This window comes from Lycorma delicatula, chromosome 1, assembly GCF_047948215.1.
Source record: "Lycorma delicatula isolate Av1 chromosome 1, ASM4794821v1, whole genome shotgun sequence".
In the NCBI taxonomy this organism is placed as follows: domain Eukaryota; kingdom Metazoa; phylum Arthropoda; class Insecta; order Hemiptera; family Fulgoridae; genus Lycorma; species Lycorma delicatula.
Window position 1 is genome coordinate 390,750,039 of NC_134455.1, and position 21,206 is coordinate 390,771,244.

Genomic DNA, 21,206 nt, shown 5'->3' on the forward strand with positions numbered 1-21,206 from the left:
CTGTACATGTTCCAAATTTCTTTTTTATTTTAGGGACTTTTTTTTTACTTCTACATTAATACTTTTTTTACCCATTTAAACATTAGAATGATATGTCCAGTGTATATTAAACTTTTTAATTTATCTTTCCAGTTATCCAGATCTGGCCTAGCAAAGGTCAATCTAGATAACTGGTATTCCACTGTATGCAAAATCTATAACTCTTACCATTTCACTTTCCACTTTTACATTTTTTGATTTAACTGAGATGGTCTCTTCAACTGATAAAGGATCTTTTGGAATATCACCATTAATCATATTAAACGGTTACTCTTTCAGTTGTACTAAATCTACCTGCTGCAATGCAAAACAAAAAAATAAATGCTAAAAAAGTAAATATTTATAATTTTTTGTATAATTTGAAAAAAAAAATAATCTGTACCTCTAATTCACTTACCACACCCATTAATAGTACAGCCACAGTCAAATTATTATTATTATGACTTTAATAAGCCAAATTTTGTATGGAAGAACCTAGAAAATGTTTCTTACACCAAATTTTATCATCCGAATTTAAATGTTAAAAATGTCGCTACTCAACTACAGATTATTCTACAAATTGTAATCTTTTACAATCAAATAATTTGTTAAACTGCTGCGGTAATGTTCCTCATTTAGTTTTTTCTAATCTTAGAAACATTGGTGTTAATATTGTCTATGGTAAAGTTTTTGTTAGTCATAAATATACCTTTAAAGATAATGTTACCTAAAATTTTGAATTCTTATCTCATATCTGACAATACATACCACATTATAAAAATAGGAATTATGTAAGATTCAAATTCTCTGACTGAAAGATAAATTCCAAACAATAGTTATTTATTTGTTATGTTGCTACATAACCTTGAAGCTTGTGTGGAATATGGAAATGCAATTTTGCAGCATAAGAATATTAGAATGCCTGACCAGAATTTGATATTAATCATGATACAGAAATTTTTGCGAGAAATTGGAATTATATTACAGTGGTCACTATGAAAAACGGGGCTAGTATTTAAACTACTGCATCTAAGTGAAAAATCCCACAATAAAAATTAAGGTACCATCAGTAAATGCAATTATTTTTGCACTACCTGGATTCGGCCAATCTTAGTTAGTCATTTTTCTGAAAATTAGAGGCACGAAAAACGAATTTTTTGCAGTTTTTTTGTTGAGAATGTAGACTTAAATTGCTATAAAATCCAAACCGATAGAGATAAAAATTTTCTACTTTTGAAAGTAGAGTAAACGATTAGAAAAAATAAATTTTCAATAATATCAGACAGTAATTTTTTAGAATTTTTATTTGTAGAGCTGAATTAATAAACATTAGTATTTTACGGTGAGGATCATAATAATAGATTTTAATATAATATAAGGATTGAAGAAGCAGTCTCAGTGAGCAGAAAGTCTCAATACTGATTACAGTATATTGATATTATGTTGTTGTATATTAGTATAAATTGATTGCAATGCCAGTATTCAGTCTGATGAGTTCATTAAGCATTTAGCTGTGATATCTAATAAATTATATGGATTTTTTATTTCCATATGTTCAGTTCATGCTGTTTTTTTTTTTTTTTTATTTAACAGTGGTGCATTATGCCAAAGACAGTCTATAATAAGTTAATTCGCATTTTTTTATCAGGTTTTAAGTTATAGACTTTTTTTGTAATTTTTCTGTAACTATGTAATATGTGTGAGAGTGTAATATGAATGAGAGGGAAACACTTTCATTTTCCAGTCAACATGGCCATACAATTAAAAGTAGTTCGAGAAATGTAATCTACAATGAATATAAATTTTTTCAAAAGCTATCCGACTTCAAATTCCGTAGCGTGATTTACTTTGATAAAGTTCGTGAACTCTATGCTGAAACACGCGGCATTAGTTGGAGATCAATACAAAGGATATGTAGGACAGCTAAGGAGTGCGATAGCAACAATAGTTGCGTTCAGTTTGAAACGCCAGGGAAAAATAGGACACAGAATGGAAATCTGTTACTGGACAATTTTAACAATCATGTATTGTGCAGAAACATATATCAATAATACCTCTACCGTTCAGAATGAAATCCTTACCGTTAAGAAATTCAAAGAGGAAATACGGGAAAAACTGAAAGCAAATTTTATCATCTATAACCGTTCGTCGTATTGTGAAAAAATTGGTTTCAAGACATTTCACAAATTAAAAGCGTCAAGTGCTGGTCAACGTATATTTTATCATAAATTATTATTTTTATCATAAAAATTGGTTTATGAATGAAGTACAAATAACTTACAAGAAGGGAGTGCAGTAATAATAGATAACACAACTTATCTCCCTTTTGTGGTACATAAAATTACCACAACAGCTGGAGGAAAGCTGAAATCAAACAGTAGCTTTAAGAAAAAGTGGTTGCTTGCCACCACTTTTACAGATTTTTAAAAAATGTCAGCATTCTAATAATATGTATAATGTTTACCGAAAAGATTTTAATGCCTTTATGTAACCTGTTATTCTTTTTATGTAGATGTCTTTGATAGAAATATTGCGAATAATTGTAAAAATAAAAATAAATGAAAATAACAACACCAACAGTATAGTAATAATAATAATACTTACAAAAACTAAAATTTAAAAGATATTTAACTAACAAAAGATATTTTGAACAAAAAGGACATTTCAGTAGATGCCAAAATTAGGCGCTAAAATACAGTAATCAAACCAGAGGACCTGTTTGCTTCAGTGTTTTTCTGGGCAAAAAACATTTTCGTTATGATGCCCAGGGAAAAAAATGAAATATAGAAATAAAGTATAAAATCTAATAAGACAGCGACAGAATTAAAATAAAATAAAAACTTAAAAACAAAAATTTAAATTCAAACTAAAATACTGAAAGCAATGACAAAATAAAAAACTTTAACTAAAATGTGAAACACAAAAATATACAACTACTGTACATAAAAAATTTAAGCATACTATTATTAAAAATATGTAAAATACTAATACTTGGAAGAAATAAAAATACCCGGTCCAAAACTTCTTTATTACTGCCCAGGATATGATGAAAATTCCTGGACAATTTAAATTTACAATGCAAGGCCGCATAACAAATGTAATCCACAAGGATGTGGCACACAGTCAAGCAGCACTCTCATTGTACGTACATCGGTGCATTTTCTGCTGACATCAGATACCCGTGAGAAGCTTTTGTACGTCCTATCTGTAATTGGCAGAGAACCACTTCCTCTTCCTCTCAGCGAATTTTCCTGTGAGAGGAATCCTGTGGTAACACAGTACCTTTGAGATGTCAAAGTTTGTTACCTACCATGGCAATCCAGTCATTTTGCCACCTTGCACAAAGTGTGTGTTTGACATGGTTAATAAAATTGGATGTAGTAATACAGGTAGTGAAGGATAGTTGACTATATGCGTCTTTAGCAGCGGAATCTGCATCAGATGCATCTTAAGTTTGAAATCAGATAAAATAAATCCAAAAGAAAATAAAGTAAAAGCTTGAAAAAGATTCTAGAATCAATAAGAATGCAAGAAAATGAATGCAGATTAAGAAGTAATAAAGACATTTACAAATGCAATGAAACCGACAAAATGTCAATTCAATCGAAAAAGAAGAGCCAAATCTTTTTCAGTCTCACAAAACAGATCTTCAACCACATTTACAGAAAAAAAGAATGAAAATCAACAGATTTCAGTGGTTGTAAATGAAAATGTTAATATTTTTTCAAGGAGATAGTACAATACAGAATAATGTTCAGAAAACCAGTAAAGATTTCACAGAAAGGTACAAAAAAGAAACAACATTTGCTCAGAAGAGAGAAGGGAAAAATAAAGCAAAAGAATGAAGAACTGTTGGAAAACAGGAATAAACATTTAGAAAGAAATGAATGTAAAGTAAAATATTGCCTCAAACGTACAAAAAATAAAAAACTTACATGTTCATGTGATGTATTAGTTTCCCATTATTAGCAAGAGCGAAGCATTGCCAGGTCTACTAGCAGACCCGGCAATGCTTCGCTCTTGCTAGATTTCAATATATATGCATAGATTAAATGAACGCAATTGAAAGTTTGATAAAACGTTCACAAAATGAAAATCAAAGAACATCACAAAATTTAACCTTCTCCTTTTCCCCATTTTCATTTTTACCATAATCCCTTTCTTTTTACCCCATTTTCCCCTATCCCTTTCCTTTCCCCCTACGCCTTATTTTTTCTCCTTTCTATTTCCTTTTTTATTTTTTCCCCTTTTTGATTTTCCCTATTTCCCTATCTCTTTTTTTGCCGCGCGTAAATCGGTTCCGTAGTTTTTTAGTCTATACTGGATATATATCGAAAAAACTGAAACTGAATAGTAAAAAATTTAGTACAGCGTGTTTTGCTTTTACGTCCAACAGATAGCGCTGTTTTTACCTGTCACATATTAGGTATATAAAAACACGCGTGTATTCGAATGTAACGTTGTGTCAAAATTTCAAAGCGATCGGTGAAGAACTTTCGGAGTATGATTTTGAACAAACGAACATCTACATTTTTATTTTTATAGATTATTTATATTTAACGTGTATTTTTGAACAGATTTTGATAAAAGAAATGTAGTGTCTTACCTTTTTTTATATCTGTATAGTTTTCTTAAATTTTGGTTTTTTCAGCGGAAGAAATGAGATATTTCTTTCTTTTCCTGTTTAGCCTCCGGAAATTACCGTTCAGGTATTACTTCACAGGATGATATGTATGTGCCGGTTATTTTTACACGGATTTGAATACTAGATCGTGGATACCGGTGTTCTTTGGCGGTTGGGTTTCGATTAACCACACATCTCAGGTATGAGAATATACAAGACTACACTTCATTTACACTCATACATATCATCCTCTGAAGAATTATCTAAACGGTAGTTACCGGAGGCTAAACAGGAAAAAGAAGGATGACATGTATGATTGTAAATGGACTGTAGTCTTGTACAGTCTCAGTTCGACCGTTCCTGAGATGTGTGGTTAATTGAAACCCGACCGCCAAAGAACACCGGTATCCACGATCTAGTATTCAAATCCGTGTAAAAATAAATGCCTTTACTAGGACTTGAACGCTGGTACTCTCGACTTTCAAATTAGCTGATTTGGGAAGACGCGAAGTGGGTTAAATTAATATGTAACCTGTAATATCTTTTTTACCGATAATTTTTGTTATTAGAAAATCCTAATCTATTTTTAAAATGTAATCTGGTGGTAAAACAGCATACATACTTTAACTTAGATTGAATTTTTATTTTATTTTTTTATTTTAATCTGTTCTTGTACTATAATTTGCATTATTTATTTTTTCGTAATTTATTGAAACAACACTGAGATCTGAATTTAGGAGAGCATTAAAAGATGTAAATGGCAGAAAGGCTCCTGGAATAGACGGAATACCTGTAGAATTACTGCGCAGTGCAGGTGAGGAAGCGATTGATAGATTATACAAGCTGGTGTGTAATATTTATGAAAAAGGGGAAGTTCCGTCAGACTTCAAAAAAAAGTGTTATAGTCATGATACCAAAGAAAGCAGGGGCAGATAAATGTGAAGAAAACAGAACAATTAGTTTAACTAGTCGTGCATCAAAAACTGAAGTCATGCATCAACTAGAATTCTATACAGAAGAATTGAGAGGAGAGAGATTTTAGGCCTCAGATTAATAGTAGAAGAAAGATTAAAGAAAAATAAACCAACATACTTGCCGTTTATAGATCTAGAAAAGGCATTCGATAACGTAGACTGGAATAAAATGTTCAGCATTTTAAAAAAATTAGGGTTCAAATTCAGAGATAGAAGAACAATTGCTAACATGTACAGGAACGAAACAGTAACAGTAATAATCGAAGAACATAAGAAAGAAGCTGTAATAAGAAAGGGAGTACGACAAGGATGTTCCCTATCCCCGTTACTTTTTAATCTTTACATGGAACTAGCAGTTAATGATGTTAAAGAACAATTTAGATATTCGGAGTAACAGTACAAGGTGAAAAGATAAAGATGCTACGATTTGCTGATGATATAGTAATTCTAGCCGAGAGTAAAAAGGATTTACAAGAAACAATGAACGGCATAGATGAAGTCCTACGCAAGAACTATTGCATGAAAATAAACAAATACAAAACAAAAGTAATGAAATGTATTAGAAATAACTAAGATGGACCAATGAATGTGAAAATAGGAGGAGAAAAGATTATGGAGGTAGAAGAATTTTGTTATTTGGGAAGTAGAATTACTAAAGATGGAGGAAGGAGGAGCGATATAAAATGCTGAATAGCACAAGCGAAACAAGCCTTCAGTCAGAAATATAATTTGTTTACATCAAAAGTTAATTTAAATGTCAGGAAAAAATTTTTGAAAGTGTATGTTTGGAGCGTCGCTTTATATGGAAGTGAAGCTTGGACAATCGGAGTATCTGAAAAGAAAAGATTAGAAGCTTTTGAAATGTGGTGCTATAGGACAATGTTAAAAATCAGATGGGTGGATAAAGTGACAAATGAGGAGGTATTGCGGCAAATAGATGAAGAAAAAAACATTTGGAAAAATATAGTTAAAAGAAGAGACAGACTTATAGGCCACATACTAAGGCATCCTGGAATAGTCGCTTTAATATTGGAAGGACAGGTAGAAGGAAAAAATTGTGTAGGCAGGCCACGTTTGGAATATGTAAAACAAATTGTTAGGGATGTAGGATGTAGGGGGTATACTGAAATGAAACGACTAGCACTAGATAGGGAATCTTGGAGAGCTGCATCAAACCAGTCAAATGACTGAAGACAAAAAAAAAAAAGTTGATACAAAATCATATCTGTACACTTTGTAAATATCTAATTAATGTTTTTCTTTATTATTAATCACTCGTGCAACAAATATACTAAATTTTTTTGATTTCTTTATATTGAAACCATAACAATATTACTGATTAATTAGGTCAGTTTTTGTGGGATTGCTTAGCCACAAGAGCACTCAATGTTTCATTCTTCGAAAACATTTTCTACTTTTTTGGCAGTATGAAATGGTGCAAAATCTCATTGCAACACTCCATTGCCTTGCAGGAATTGGTTTTGAAATTGTGTCACAACCCTTTCTCTCACAGTTCAATTACGTGTATTGCACTTACATGAATTCTAAGCATTTGCCGCCGATTGAATAATATTTTCAATAAATACCTCGTTACTGTACGTAAGCATATTTTTTTAATATAAAATTTACATTAGATTTAGATACATCTTATTTGTTAAGATATTTGCAGTATTAGTAACTTTTAGATTTTTTTTTGTCACAGTTTTAAGTTAATTTTATAACAGAATTAAAATCACTATAAATTTACTTTTAACATCTTTCTAAGAAGTGATTTATTTTACATCCAATAAGATAATGAACCCAGTGTCCTAGAGAGCCAGTGTCTCTATGATCAATGGAAATAGCAAAAATTGGACAAGAATTAAGACAAACCTCAATCTGTAACAACACTGTATAAAATTCCCTGTTGAGAATTGTTTTTCCTATTACACTTGACAGCACTTTCTCACAAACTAATTCCACGTCATGTATTTGTGAATATTTAATTTAATATTTAATTCCTTGTGAATATTTAATTTGTCTGATCTTAAAAGTCGATACAAGTTGTACAAAATATTTCTAACAGAATGAAAGTTAGCAGAGTTATCGGAAAATATATTAGGTATACCTCTACGTGAAATTAATTTTTTTGAAGGTGGAAAAAAATTATTGTTAAATCAGAAACTAACTCTAAATGAATAATAGCCTTAGTGCTCCTAAACATAAAAATGCTATGCAAGCCTTACTCAAAGTTTTAAATCTCTGCTTGCCATGACGAATTATAATTGGGCCACTATAATCTACTCCACAAGAGAATGTTCAGGTAGGAATCACTACCTGAAAAATCATTTTATCATTTTTTTTTTACGGTACATTATTCCATTAATTCATTTTTTTGCAATTTTTTATTTTTGAGTTTAATTTTTCAACAAAAATTTTTTCGTTATAATAAGATATTTATATTATATCATTCATTGATAAATTATTATGTTACAAAAAAGAAAAAAGATAGTTATATTATAATATATATATTATATATAGTAATATATTTATTTAAATATAACTATTTCACCCTTTAATATTTAATCTTATAAAATATAATATTTTAATTTATAAGTGTTATATAAATTAAAAAATTTATTATATAATATATACCATCTTTTATTTAAATAAAGATTTTAATTTAATACAGATTTTTATTTTAATTTAAAATAGTTTTTGTAAAAATAATCATCTAAAATAAATTATTTAATTAAATGCATCAATTAGATATTTAATTAAAATCAATTTTAGTTTTAATTAAATTAAATAAGATCTTATTTAAAATAATTTAATACATTGAAATAAATTTTAGAGTTTAAAAGACCTAAAAAAGATAATTATATTAGAATAAGTATATTTAAAAATACATAATTATTAAAAAAAAAACCTCATGGTTTAATTCTTATCTTAAGTTTAATAAGATAATTACATATGTTTTATTTAAATATTTATGTTTGGTTCTTTAAAAACAAATTTATTATTATAGTAATGTCATTTTTGAAAGTCAAGATGAATTATTATATTAGCTTTTAAGTTTGTTTCCATCTATTTTGAACCATTGTTTTTTTTAATATAAAATCATGATAATGTTAGGGGTAGCTTTATCTTAAATTTTTGTAGCTTTAAATTATTAGCTTTAAGTTTGGTTTCATCTTTTTGGGCTGTAATTTTTTTATTATAACTTCAGTTAGGGGTAGCTTCGAAGTTATAATTTTGCTTAAGGGAGGAGATCCTTTTTTGAGTGTATTTTGTTTTATTAGTTGTTTATATTTGTAGTTTTAACGTTCCTTTTAATATATTTTTTTTTTAAATTTGATTTTTGTTTTAAATTTTGGCTTTAAATTTATAACGCATGTAAATTTTTGTTAGGTTAAATATCCTTAATGGTTAATTTTTATTTTCAGTGTTAAGGTTTTAATTATATTTTGGTTTTTATTTTTTTTTGGATTTTTTTGTTTTTCATTATTTTAAGGCGATAAAAAGTTAATAGTATTTTATACTTTCTTATAATTTCAATTTAATTTTCAAGTTAGTTATATAATTTAAGTTAGTTGATATAATAATTATAATTGATATTATTAGGGCTATAATTAGGGCTAATTGATATTAATATGGGGAGGAGTTCTAAGTGGGTTTGCTGGTGTAAAATTCTCTGGATCTATAGTGAGGAATGGATTTATATTAATTATTATTATAAAAATTATTGTTATTGCTATTCCTAAAATATCTTTGGTTGTGAAATATGGGTGAAATGGGATTTTGTCAATGTTATTTTTTATACCTAGTGGGGTAGAGGATCCGGATTCATGTAGAAATATTAGATGTAGTATTACTATTATTGATATAATGAAGTAAAAAGTAAAGAATTGGTTTAGTGTAGGATTATCTACAGCAAACCCACTTAGAACTCCTCCCCATATTCAACCTGAATGATATTTCCTATTTGCATACGCAATCCTACAATCTATCCCTAGAAAATTAGAAGGAGTAGTAGCCCTAATAATATCAATTATAATTATTATATCAATATCATTCTCAATAAAAATAAAATTTCAAACAAGATCATTCTAACCAATAAATAAAATAATATTCTGAATTACAGTAAATACATTTATTCTACTTACATGAATCGGAGCACGACCAGTTGAAGAACCATATATTATTACAGGACAAATCTTAACAACAATTTACCCCATGTCCACAAGGATATAAGATAAATTATAAGTTAATAAGCTCAAAGCAATGTAACTTGAAATTATAAGAAAGTATAAAATACTATTAACTTTTTATCACCTTAAAATAATGAAAAACAAAAAAATCCTAAAAAAAAAATAAAAACCAAAATATAATTAAAACCTTAACACTGAAAATAAAAATTAACCATTAAGGATATTTAACCTAACAAAAATTTACATGCGTTATAAATTTAAAGCCAAATTTTAAAACAAAAATCAATTTAAAAAAAAAAATATATTAAAAGGAACCTTAAAACTACAAATATAAACTAATAAAACAAAATACACTCAAAAAAGGATCTCCTCCCTTAAGCAAAATTATAACACCGAAGCTACCCCTAACTGAAGTTATAATAAAAAAATTACAGCCCAAAAAGATGAAACCAAACTTAAAGCTAATAATTTAGAGCTACAAAAATTTAAGATAAAGCTTAAAAATCATTTTAGAGGCTGATTTTTAAATCATTTTTTAGGCTGTAATTGACAAAGCTGTTGTGATTGAGTTTTGCATCACATCTAAAGCAAATTAAACACATGGAAGATTGACAAAATGATTCTTTTTGCATTATTATCCGGTATCTCTGTCGCAGTGTAAGAGTCTTAAGTGTTCAGAGTTGACAATTAGATTAGATTAGATGTAAATCATCCAAGCATGGATCTAGTGAAATAAGCTTACTTTGTTTATCAGTAACCTGATTCTTTATCTCACTGAATTACATGGATTGTGATTGACATGTAAAAAAGTACAGAGTATGATCTAACTCCTTAGTAGTAAAATGTACTAAAATTACATTCAGACTGTTTGGATTTCATATGGTGAATGAATCTGAAACAGAAACTAAATGTTTCTGTTTGTATGTAAAGATGAAAATCTTTGTGTTCAATCATATACAACATTAGATATACATGAAGTTAATATAGTTTTACGCCTTTCTAATACGCATTCAGGATTTAAATTATCATCATTTAATGTAATATTACAATCCCTTGGCTAATGAGAAGAAGACTGTAATAGCTAAGGAAGACCACGCCACCATACTGACATATCAAGTAACCTGCTTGGTGAAAAGCTCCAGACAATATGTCTGCTGGATTATCAGAGAATTTGATGTAATACCGATTGGTAATTGAAGTGTTTTGTTGAATGTCAGAAACTATTACCTATAAATACTTTCCGATTCGAAGAATGTCCATGAATACAACAAAGTGCTATGATTGAATCAGAGTATAAGTGTATCTCATCAAAGTGTATAATGCAGTTATACAACCTTCACAAATAAACTTGAAAATAGTAAACAACCAAAGAGTTCAAGTCTGGGTAATATGATTCGTTACAAGGGGGCTAACATTGACTTAGAACAGTAAATTAGTAATTACATGGTTGGAGTATAAGTGTGTATATAAATATAACAACCATATACAGGCATCAGAAAATCCATGTAATTTAATAGAATGAATTTTTCTATTTTTATTAAACCTAATGGATCTACTTATCTTACATGACTATTAGATGTAATTGATTATACAATGAAAGCCACTGTAATAATGGTTTGTGCAGTCAACTTTGAGTTGTCATAATTACTACATAAACTGTTTGTATGATTATAATAATAAGGCCAATGAGTCCTAGAGGATCACAGACACCTGCTGTGATTGAAAGAGTATTCCTTTTAGTATAAATTTGTAAATTGTTAGAACGAGTGATTTGGAAATTTAGTGAATCTGACTTTTTGTTCCTTAGAACTCTTAAGAGTACATATGTTGTCTTCTTGATTAGATAGTATGGATGAATTATGATAAGACAAAGAAAAACCGCAATTGTTAGAATACCACATGTGAAGTGAAAAACCATACTGTTGTAATAATTTGGACATATCGTTCTTTAATAGAATAACTCCATTTAGGTAATCTGAACCGGTAATTAGATCATCGACATAGAAATCATTTTTAATAGCAAACAAACGTAAGAATATATCCTAATTTGGTTTCTTGGAGTACAGGATATTTTAAGTTTCAAATAAACTTTGTAGGTTTGTCAGTAGGCTACCTGTTATTTCTGTTAAATCAGCACATTGCAATTGGAGTGAAAAATTTTGACAAATTTTCCTTTCCTTTGAGATGAAAATTAACCGGTTTCTTTAAATTGTTTTAAAATAGCATTCACTGCCGCTTGCCCAACACAACACACAGAAGCTATCTGTCATGTCCAACTGATATGCTTAGAGAGAAACCATTGTCAAACTCAATTTAAAAGTTTTGTATAAAAAAAATGAAATAAATTTTCAAACAACATGACAACTTAAATAACGAATATCTAATAACCTCACACTACACAGACAACTTAATGAGTGTGGTCAAGCAGTGTACCCACAACATGGAAGTTACAAAAAAAATTCCCTGTGTTATCGATTAATGCCCGTTTACTTCTGCAAAATAATCTGACTGTGGAAAGATGTAATGGAATTTATTTTTCATAAAATGGATAAAATTGATGTGAATCAAAAATTTTTAAGATATATAAAGTATAGAATATAAAGTAAAGTTTCATATTTGAAATTATAGTAATTTTTACAAAATATCCATCACCATTTAAGTATTATTCTATTAGTCTTTTATAACAAAATTACTGATTCAACTTAAGTTTTAAATATCTTTTCAGTTTTTTCTTATATTAGTATTTAAGTAATTGCTACAACTTTTTAATGACATGATGCTTATGATGTTTTAAAACCAAAAGATTTTTCATTAAATAATCTGCAAAACTCAGATTTGTCACTAATTAAAATTTCATTATATTCAAAAAATAATTTTTAACTTATGGTTGGTAAATGTCAAACTGCTTTATCAGAAGATGAACATATTAGACAGGATGTTTAAAGAAATATATGATACAAAGTTACGAAAAACAAAATAAACATTTACAGTAAATAAGCTTTTGTGCTGACGCATACAAGGTTAGAAGCATCAAGTACGCACAGACCTTCAGAAAAGCACATTAATTTTTCTGAATAGAAATAAACCTAATGTCATTGTTAATCACCACACTTTTAAGTAATAACCTCAAGTTCTGGCATATTTAGTGACAACAAAATGGATAAAATACAAAGGTAGTGGAAGTTATATAATAAATTTGTAGTTTAGGATGAATAGAAATCTCAAGGAAGTGAGATTTCATAAGGTAAATTCCATGCCTAATAACCTTTGGAAGCTTAGTCGCTGATCTTTCAACTCATCTAATTTATGACAAAAAAAAATCACAGAAATGTAAATATGTTAAAACATTTTAGGCCTGCAATTACGTCAATAAGTAAGTGTTATCCATGTTAGTACGTACTTCAAATATGAGCTATATCATTAAAAATTTTGTACAGACAAACAATCTAATAAATTTCAGAATTATTTTGGTCATAGAAGGTTTATGAAAAATAAATTAGTTATCTCAATCTCTAGTAACTGAAAATGTAACAAGAACTGAGAAACGTAATTTTCTATAAAATCAAAATCATATTAATTAAAAAACTAAAAAACTTAAATTTCCATTTGCATTTTGATAATTGTTCACTTTCAAGTAGGGGAGTGAATCACGTATACTCTGCAACTGTGTAAACTACAGCCTAATGTCAAACACCAAAAGTTCACGGCAATTATCAGCTACAATAAAAACTTTGCATTTAAAAAACATATCGGCGTAGTATTTAGTTCAGTATCCTATACAAATATTTACCTACACCGGTAACATACGCTTTGTAATACTAAGCAAAAGTTACATTTACTATTAACAGCTAATACACAGGAACCTGATAATTAGATCAAATATGATGCTGCTTATTGGTAATACTTCAATCTTTAAATAAATAACATATCAGACAAATATTTTCTACCGACCTCTACATACTGTTATCTTTCAGATTTTGCATCGTTGCTTCCACCATATTGTCTGGGATCGCTCTCATTTCTTTTTGTATGGAGATTTTGAATCTTCAATGAAGCTAGCGGGTATGGGAGGCTGGTATAGTTTTAACAATCGATGTGTAACTGATAAACGACTAATCACAACTAAAAATTCTTAGGTAAGGTTATGGGGGTTGTGGTAAGAAACTACTGAGACAAACGGCAATCTTAGCAAAACAGGATTGCCACTACTGCAAAAATAAGACCTCTGGTCTTACAGACCAGTAGCTCTGTTAAAAGTGTTAATTGGATAAAATTTTTTTTACATGGTTTATTATGTCAATTTATTTATTAGTTTTTAAAAGTTATTTAATACTTTTTTTAAATATTGGATGGGCTTAATAAAAAGGCTGTCATATTATTAAAAAAAAAAAAAAAAAAAAAACATTGATACAATACAACCCAAATAATCATATAAAATATTTAGGAATAATGATAATAAAATGTTATAGAGGAGATTTATATTGTTTGAAAAATGCCAACATCCGTCTAGAAAATCATTCATAAAATAATATTGTTATAATTCCCTTGAACACTATCTTATTTATATATATATGTCAAAGAACGTCAGAAACTCGTTAAAAGAAAAAGAAAAACTAATAGAATTATTCTATGCGGGATCTCGTACCATCAAGAAGTACACGTAATTCTAGATTTAAATCAACCAATTAACAATAACAAACAAAATAAAAGCTTAAAAAACACACACTCCTAGAATACAAACTTCGTAACAACAACGCCCCATTGCCCAATATCTTACCACACTTGCCAATTGCTACAACCCACTATATCTTTAATAACATCTTCAAAAACGATTATGTTGATTAATCATTTCACACTTTTGTTTAAATTTATAAATACGATATTTTTCAAGTATATTAATTTTTTTACTGTTTTTTTTATAATCAGTAATTTACTACGCTTACATTGCAATTAAATTATTAGTTCCATCTATGTCGCAGACGGTTTACATAAATCTCAATCGTAAAAAAGAACGCGATAAATTAACGAGCTCTTCTTCAAGAAACGATGTGTTACAGTCTCTAGTCTGTGTGGAATGTACAATAAATTAAGCCTACATCAGACAGTCTTATTTACTTCAAAATACGGTTCGAATAACTAACCGCTTCGGTGTAATACCTCAGGTGTAATTAATCTACAAATATGAACTTAGCCGGTTCATATTTCATAGTAAATAAACTACAAGTTACGATCATTACACGTTAACATTTAAATTTTATATTATATTGTTGAAAAAGATATGTTAATGAGTGTGTATGTTGGGAGTAAGAGCTCTAAATTTTGATAATGATGCATTAATATATAAAATATCAGCTAATAAAATAGGCTAGCGGAATATACAAATTTGGTAAGAAGGCAGAAATTTTTATAATTAAGAATTGATACTTGAGTCTGAACATACTGCCCGCCAAATAACATGCTATCATTTTTTACAACATTAAAATTAAATGGTATAATAATATGAAAATATATATGTACTTGCACACTTGTACTTGTCTATACAACTAGGATTTCTTTGAATGTGTTCATGATGCAGAAGACAAGTCCAATGGTCCGAATAACCATGGTGCCATTGGATAGAAAGTAAATTATGACTTATTGCACCTTTAGCGACTTAATGCATTTAACATACACACAATATCTATGTTGCATATATGTGTGTGTGTGTGTATGTGTTTATACATGTGTGCATGCTATATGTGTCAGCATATGTGCGTGTAGTACTATAATGTACATGTAAACCTAAAATAATAATTAGTCTAGAGTAGAATGCTGGAAGAGCATATGAGTAAGATATAAATATACAAAATATTACATTAATAATGAATATGTAACATTTATCACAATTTAAAGAATATTCATACAATACAATAATTAAGTCACAATGATAAAGTATAATATCAATTGACAAAATTATTTTAATATTCTGTTACACGTGAAGTACTTTTAATATTCAATTAATTGTCAGATACTGGCAACAAACAATTTAGGCATAGATCTTCAGAGCTGACCATTAATAGAATTTAAATCAACAACACTGCTATGTTGTGGATAACTTGCACAATGTGGATCTGTGTGTTGATTCCAACGTAAGGTGAAGTATTCTTGTTGATGATCAACACTAAATTTCCAACAGAAATGTTACACGATAAAGGTGTTGCTGCAAATAGATTGCATGAATTTTTTAAGTAATTGCAAATGGCCTAAACAATTAATTGGAATTTTTTTGGAAATTAGGTTCGGGAAAAGATCTGAATCGAATCCAAATTGTTAAGCAATTAATAACTTATAACTTCACCTTTAAAATGTTACACAAAACATTACTAATTTTACATCTGTTCTAGCTAGACAGTATGTTAAACATATATTTAAAAATGTGTAAACTAAAGTATGAAATTATTGGGATTTAATATGATTAATGTAAATTTAACGAGTAAATAAAGGAAGTGTAAATTATCCATAGTTTATTTATCTGGCAATTACTTTGTGCGCTATTACCACAACCAAATTACATCGCACCTGGAATGGCATGGCTGTACATTAATTTTGGTCCTCCGGGCCATATATTTGAAAAATTGAATAGACCAGATAATTAAGTTGTAATATTGTGATATATATAAATACACTGCAGCTTAGCAAATTCAATCTTCGTCTGTAATCTTCAATTATAATAACAACTTCTGGTTGAACGAAAATATTTTGGGGTTTCTTCCCTACATTATCTACATAATATTAAGACAATTAACAATTATTAAGACAAATATCAATTAAAGCCTCCATTACAAGAATTGGAACATTCACAGACAAATTTGATGCGCCAAGGTGACAGCCAGGCCTGGCAAGTCAAATTACGAAATCTGCTTAAACTGCAAAAGCTCTCAATAAGGGCTCATTAGATGTTTATTTTGCAAACAGTTTCTTTTTACTCTCTACATACTTACTGTTCAGAAAAAATTAAATAATTTAAACGATTCAGTACATGTACATGTACATCCACTCCATTCTATATCGAATAAATTAAAAAAAATTATTATATAGCTCTAATAATATTGAATGAAAACATTTGGAATAAAGTGGTCGGCAAAATTCTTAAATAAATCTTGCTAAGTATTACGCTGACGCCACATGAACTCACGTTGTCAGGTACAAATCGATCTTTTGCCTTTGGGTGTTGAACTGCTTCTTAATTCAATTCTTCTCCAATTTCCCCATGCATTCAAATGTTTTGGAGTGTGTGTATATGTGTATATATTTTTGAAGATCAAAAATATTTTCTGAGCGATTCACAATTATATGAAATGTAATTTCCCAGCAGATTATGAATCCTATTCGCCTGAAATAATAGTAACGCATAAGAGCCTGCTCTTATGTAATTAGTTACCAATGATAGCAATGAATCAGCACTTCTACCTGGTATCACGAACATTAAGCACTCCTTTGTTTCTCTACAAAACTCTCCAAATAACCAATGCTGAGGTAGTATCCAGCCGATATAATTCTTCATTTTGAAAATATGCTTTTGTCAATTTCAACAGTTATGGCAGGCTTGCTGGTTTGTATTTTCTATCTGATATTTGATGATTGTTCATTAAGTAACAAGCGCAAACCTCTCATGTGTATTTGCACCGGTTGACTACTGTATTGATTTATTTTTAATTCTTCCTCTCAAAATTTAAACAAAGCCCAACAATAAATGAAAAAAACCATTTTGTAGAAAGGAAATTTTGAACTAATGATAAATGTTTCTAGTTGCAGCAGTTTGAACTCCCTGTAGCCATCCCTTGAGTACGTGCACCGATCCTATGAACCCATTAGTAAAATCATGTCATGACCGCGTTAACATCTACGCGGATTACAGAGAATGCCATAATTCTGTAATAATACAACAGAATTATTTTTATCTGTAATTTGTTCAACAAGGCATATAAAATTCATGTTGACCGGTTGAACTACCAAACACAATTTGAGAAGAATACGTAACACTATGCAGAATACAACTGCAATAATGTAATTATTTGACGAGCGGTTAATGAATATACAATGTGTATAACCTTACTGGCTAAATATAATCTGAAATGTCCCAGATAAATGTTAGAATGATAAATAAATACGTAAGATTAAGTAATTTCAGCTATTAACATTTCTTGACAGAAAAGTGTTATGTAGACTGGATATTCTTCCTTCCCCCCTGAGAAACTGAAAAAAGGATTTTTTTATCCCCCTCCCTTTCTAGGGGTTTGAATAACACCAGAAAATATGTTAGCTATCAGGTGGATATTAATTAATATGAAAAGATTTCTACCCCTTCAATAAAAGTTTGAGATATAGGACCTGTAGCGTGACAAGGTCTACCACAATCTTAATGTTTTGGGTCATATTTTGGAATAATAATTGGAAAAACCTTGTTTTCTTAATAAAAATTTTAATAGAAAAATTCTTGTCATTCTATTTTAAAATATATAATTTTATTAAAGCCATAAACAATGTTAATAAAAGAGGAAGGTTGTTCTCATTTTTTAATTTTTTTTTAATTCATTTCCTGTTATTAATAATCATTATTTTATTAAATTGTCATTTCTGCTTACTTTTCAGAGTTTTCATCCTTCTCTGGCTGAGGAAGTATTCCCTTACATTTTAACATGTAAAGTTTTCAACAACCTTTTGACTAACATCATGTTTCACGTGAAAAGTAAAAAATAATGGAAATGACTTGCCTCTTAAGCTAAACCTCTTCACCCAACCGGTTCGACCGATTAGAAGTAAGAATGGGTTATCACCATTCACCGGATAGTAGAAAACCACTTAACCCCACCGTCAATTTCAGACGGCCCGATTTGAGTATAGGTTATAAACCCCCTTAAAATTGACTCCCAAAACTTTTACATTTCAATTTTCAGGTACCCGAAGTATTAGGAAGCAGTAATAAGAGGAAAGGACCCGATCCCAGGAGAACGCACAATTAGTGCACAAACCTCTGCGAAGAAGAAGCAAGCATTTATGCCACCCCCTGGCATTACCAGAGAGAGAGAGAGAGAAGTCAAATTTTTGTATGTTGCTCTACGAGCAAAATTTGTTTTCCAGTTGCATGATGGGTACTTCGTAACATAAATTGGTGGAGGCGATTGTCATCACATAAAGTTGGTATCAGACATTGGTATTTTGGAGTTCTGATCCAGTATTTTTGTACATTTAATTTCAGGCACTGTCACGTGGTTTGGAGACTTCGTGACATATTTTGGTGGAGGCACTGTTTGTGTATTGTGATTTTTGATATATTTTGATGGAGGCACCGTTTCTGTATTGTTATTTGTGACATATTTTGGTGGAGGCGTTACAGACCCATAAGGTCCATATGTCCTGGATGCCTCCTGCATCCATCATGACTAGAATTAATTGCAGTTGCATATATGATATTATTGTGCCAGATTTCATCGAAACTGAAACATCCGATTAGGAAATATCCAGCTTCTGGAATTTTTCAACGCTAAAATTATATTATTTGGTTAGTCATAAAACAGCAAGATCTGCAAAACTTACATGGGCAAAATTTGAGTTGATTAGCCTAAATTTTTCTTTTATAGTTTACTGTACGGCTTTACAATATATCTCTATACTGGCAAGGAAAGTAAAAAAAGTTATAAACAAATTTTTAGATTTGAAAAAATCATAAAGAAAATTTTACTTATTGTTTATCAACGTTTACTTACAAAAAAAAAAAAATTAATTACATACTGTTTTACCAGAAACCCTAATGATAAAAGAATCAGTAACCGATTAAAAATGGTAATGGAAAATAATTAGGTTCTAAAGTATTATATGATTTGTATAAAACTAATTCTGTTTTCTAGAACGATAAAGAGGATGTACTGCAGATTATTTTAAAGAAGAGTTTGATTTGTTTGACATCTCTCTGTCTCTCTCTCACACTACTATTTTCACAACATCTTCTCTAATGACATTACTAAACATTAATTTCCTAAAATTAATACATTCTAAACCAATTATTAGCTACAGTATCTATTTTCTCAATTTTTGTTGGAGAATGTATCTCGCATATATCGCTTAAAAGTTGTGATGCAAATGAAATAATAAAAATGGTTGTTAAAAGATTCCTTTTCTAGTGATTTAAGTACTTAATGTTGTATATTTATTTTACAAGAGATAAATATTAAAAATTAAAAAAATCCATTTCGGCAGGCCGGAAGGCGGAGATAGATTTCACCGGTGCTAAGTAGGGGATAAAAAATATTTCAACCGTAAAATTAAGGAAAACTTCAAATTTAATTAATACGACAATGGTCTCATGTGAAAAAAATTTTCACATATTCAGCATACAACAAGCCCATCTTGTTACAATTCCAGCAGTATTTTGGTCATCCCTTGTCGTAAAAGTTGATCATATCAAAATTTGGTTCAAAGGTTTTAGGTTTAGAAATATAATAGCTTATCTACTATTAATTCACACACACACACACACACACACACACACACACACACACACACACACACACACACACACACACACACACACACTGCCTTGAATATTAAAAATTACTGGAATAACTCATAATTATTAGTAAAAGAATAATTCATTGAAAAATTACTACGTACCTGGAAAAGATATATTTAATTCTAGGTAGATTTCAAAAAAAAGCTAATGGGTACCATGATTCTACTTAACGAAAATTCCAACATCTTCACGTTTCACATCCCCAGACCCAAAAACCACCGTCAGCTCAAAAGTTTATATATATATATATATATGTCACTTTCTTGTGGACACAATAACTGCCGTAATTTTGCGCCAATCACTTTCAAATTGTTCCTTAAACTCGTCCCAAAATTTCGGTCCGGTTTATTAACGGCAAAAATCTGACCATGGAGGTCAATGAGGGTCTTTTTCGAAAAAACCAAAATATCGCTATAACTTTCTTGGTAAGTAAAATACTGAATTCGTTTAACATTCCTACTATTTTTTGGATAAGGGCCTAAAACCTATATAAGTAAAGTTTTTTGATATCACCAAACATCGGCCCAGGGGGTGGAAAAAATTGGGTTTTGAAGACAAAAAGTATCATACCTCTTCCCGACCCTAGATCCTGGTACAAACCTGGGTCTATGGTCAGAGGGAGGGTAAGTGATAATGGCTGGTTGAAGCCACAGTGAGTAGCTACATTACTTGGTTGCTCTAACTGAAGTTAAACTTTTACCAAGAGTTGGTTGATGACTAGTATCTGTACCACGGTAGAGCTGGCTGTCCCTAAGGTCCATTATGAGCCCCAGAATAGATCTACTCTCAAAAATATCAGTTCTTGATGAAGTTGAGTGAGCGTATAAAAAGAATGTTGTGGGGGCATGTTA

General features: G+C 29.7%; 2 protein-coding genes across 2 annotated transcripts in view; both read right to left on the reverse strand.

Moving 5' to 3' along the window:
* The window catches only part of LOC142317994 (uncharacterized), a 483,222-nt gene that overhangs the window by 205,515 nt on the left and 256,501 nt on the right, over positions 1-21,206 (reverse strand). The window lies entirely within an intron of this gene.
* The window catches only part of LOC142317355 (uncharacterized), a 54,867-nt gene that overhangs the window by 8,070 nt on the left and 25,591 nt on the right, over positions 1-21,206 (reverse strand). The window contains exon 2 of the mRNA XM_075353840.1: positions 208-336. Within this exon, the coding sequence (XP_075209955.1) occupies positions 208-297 (90 nt within the window). The 5' untranslated portion in view covers positions 298-336. The remainder of the gene's footprint in view (positions 1-207; positions 337-21,206) is intronic.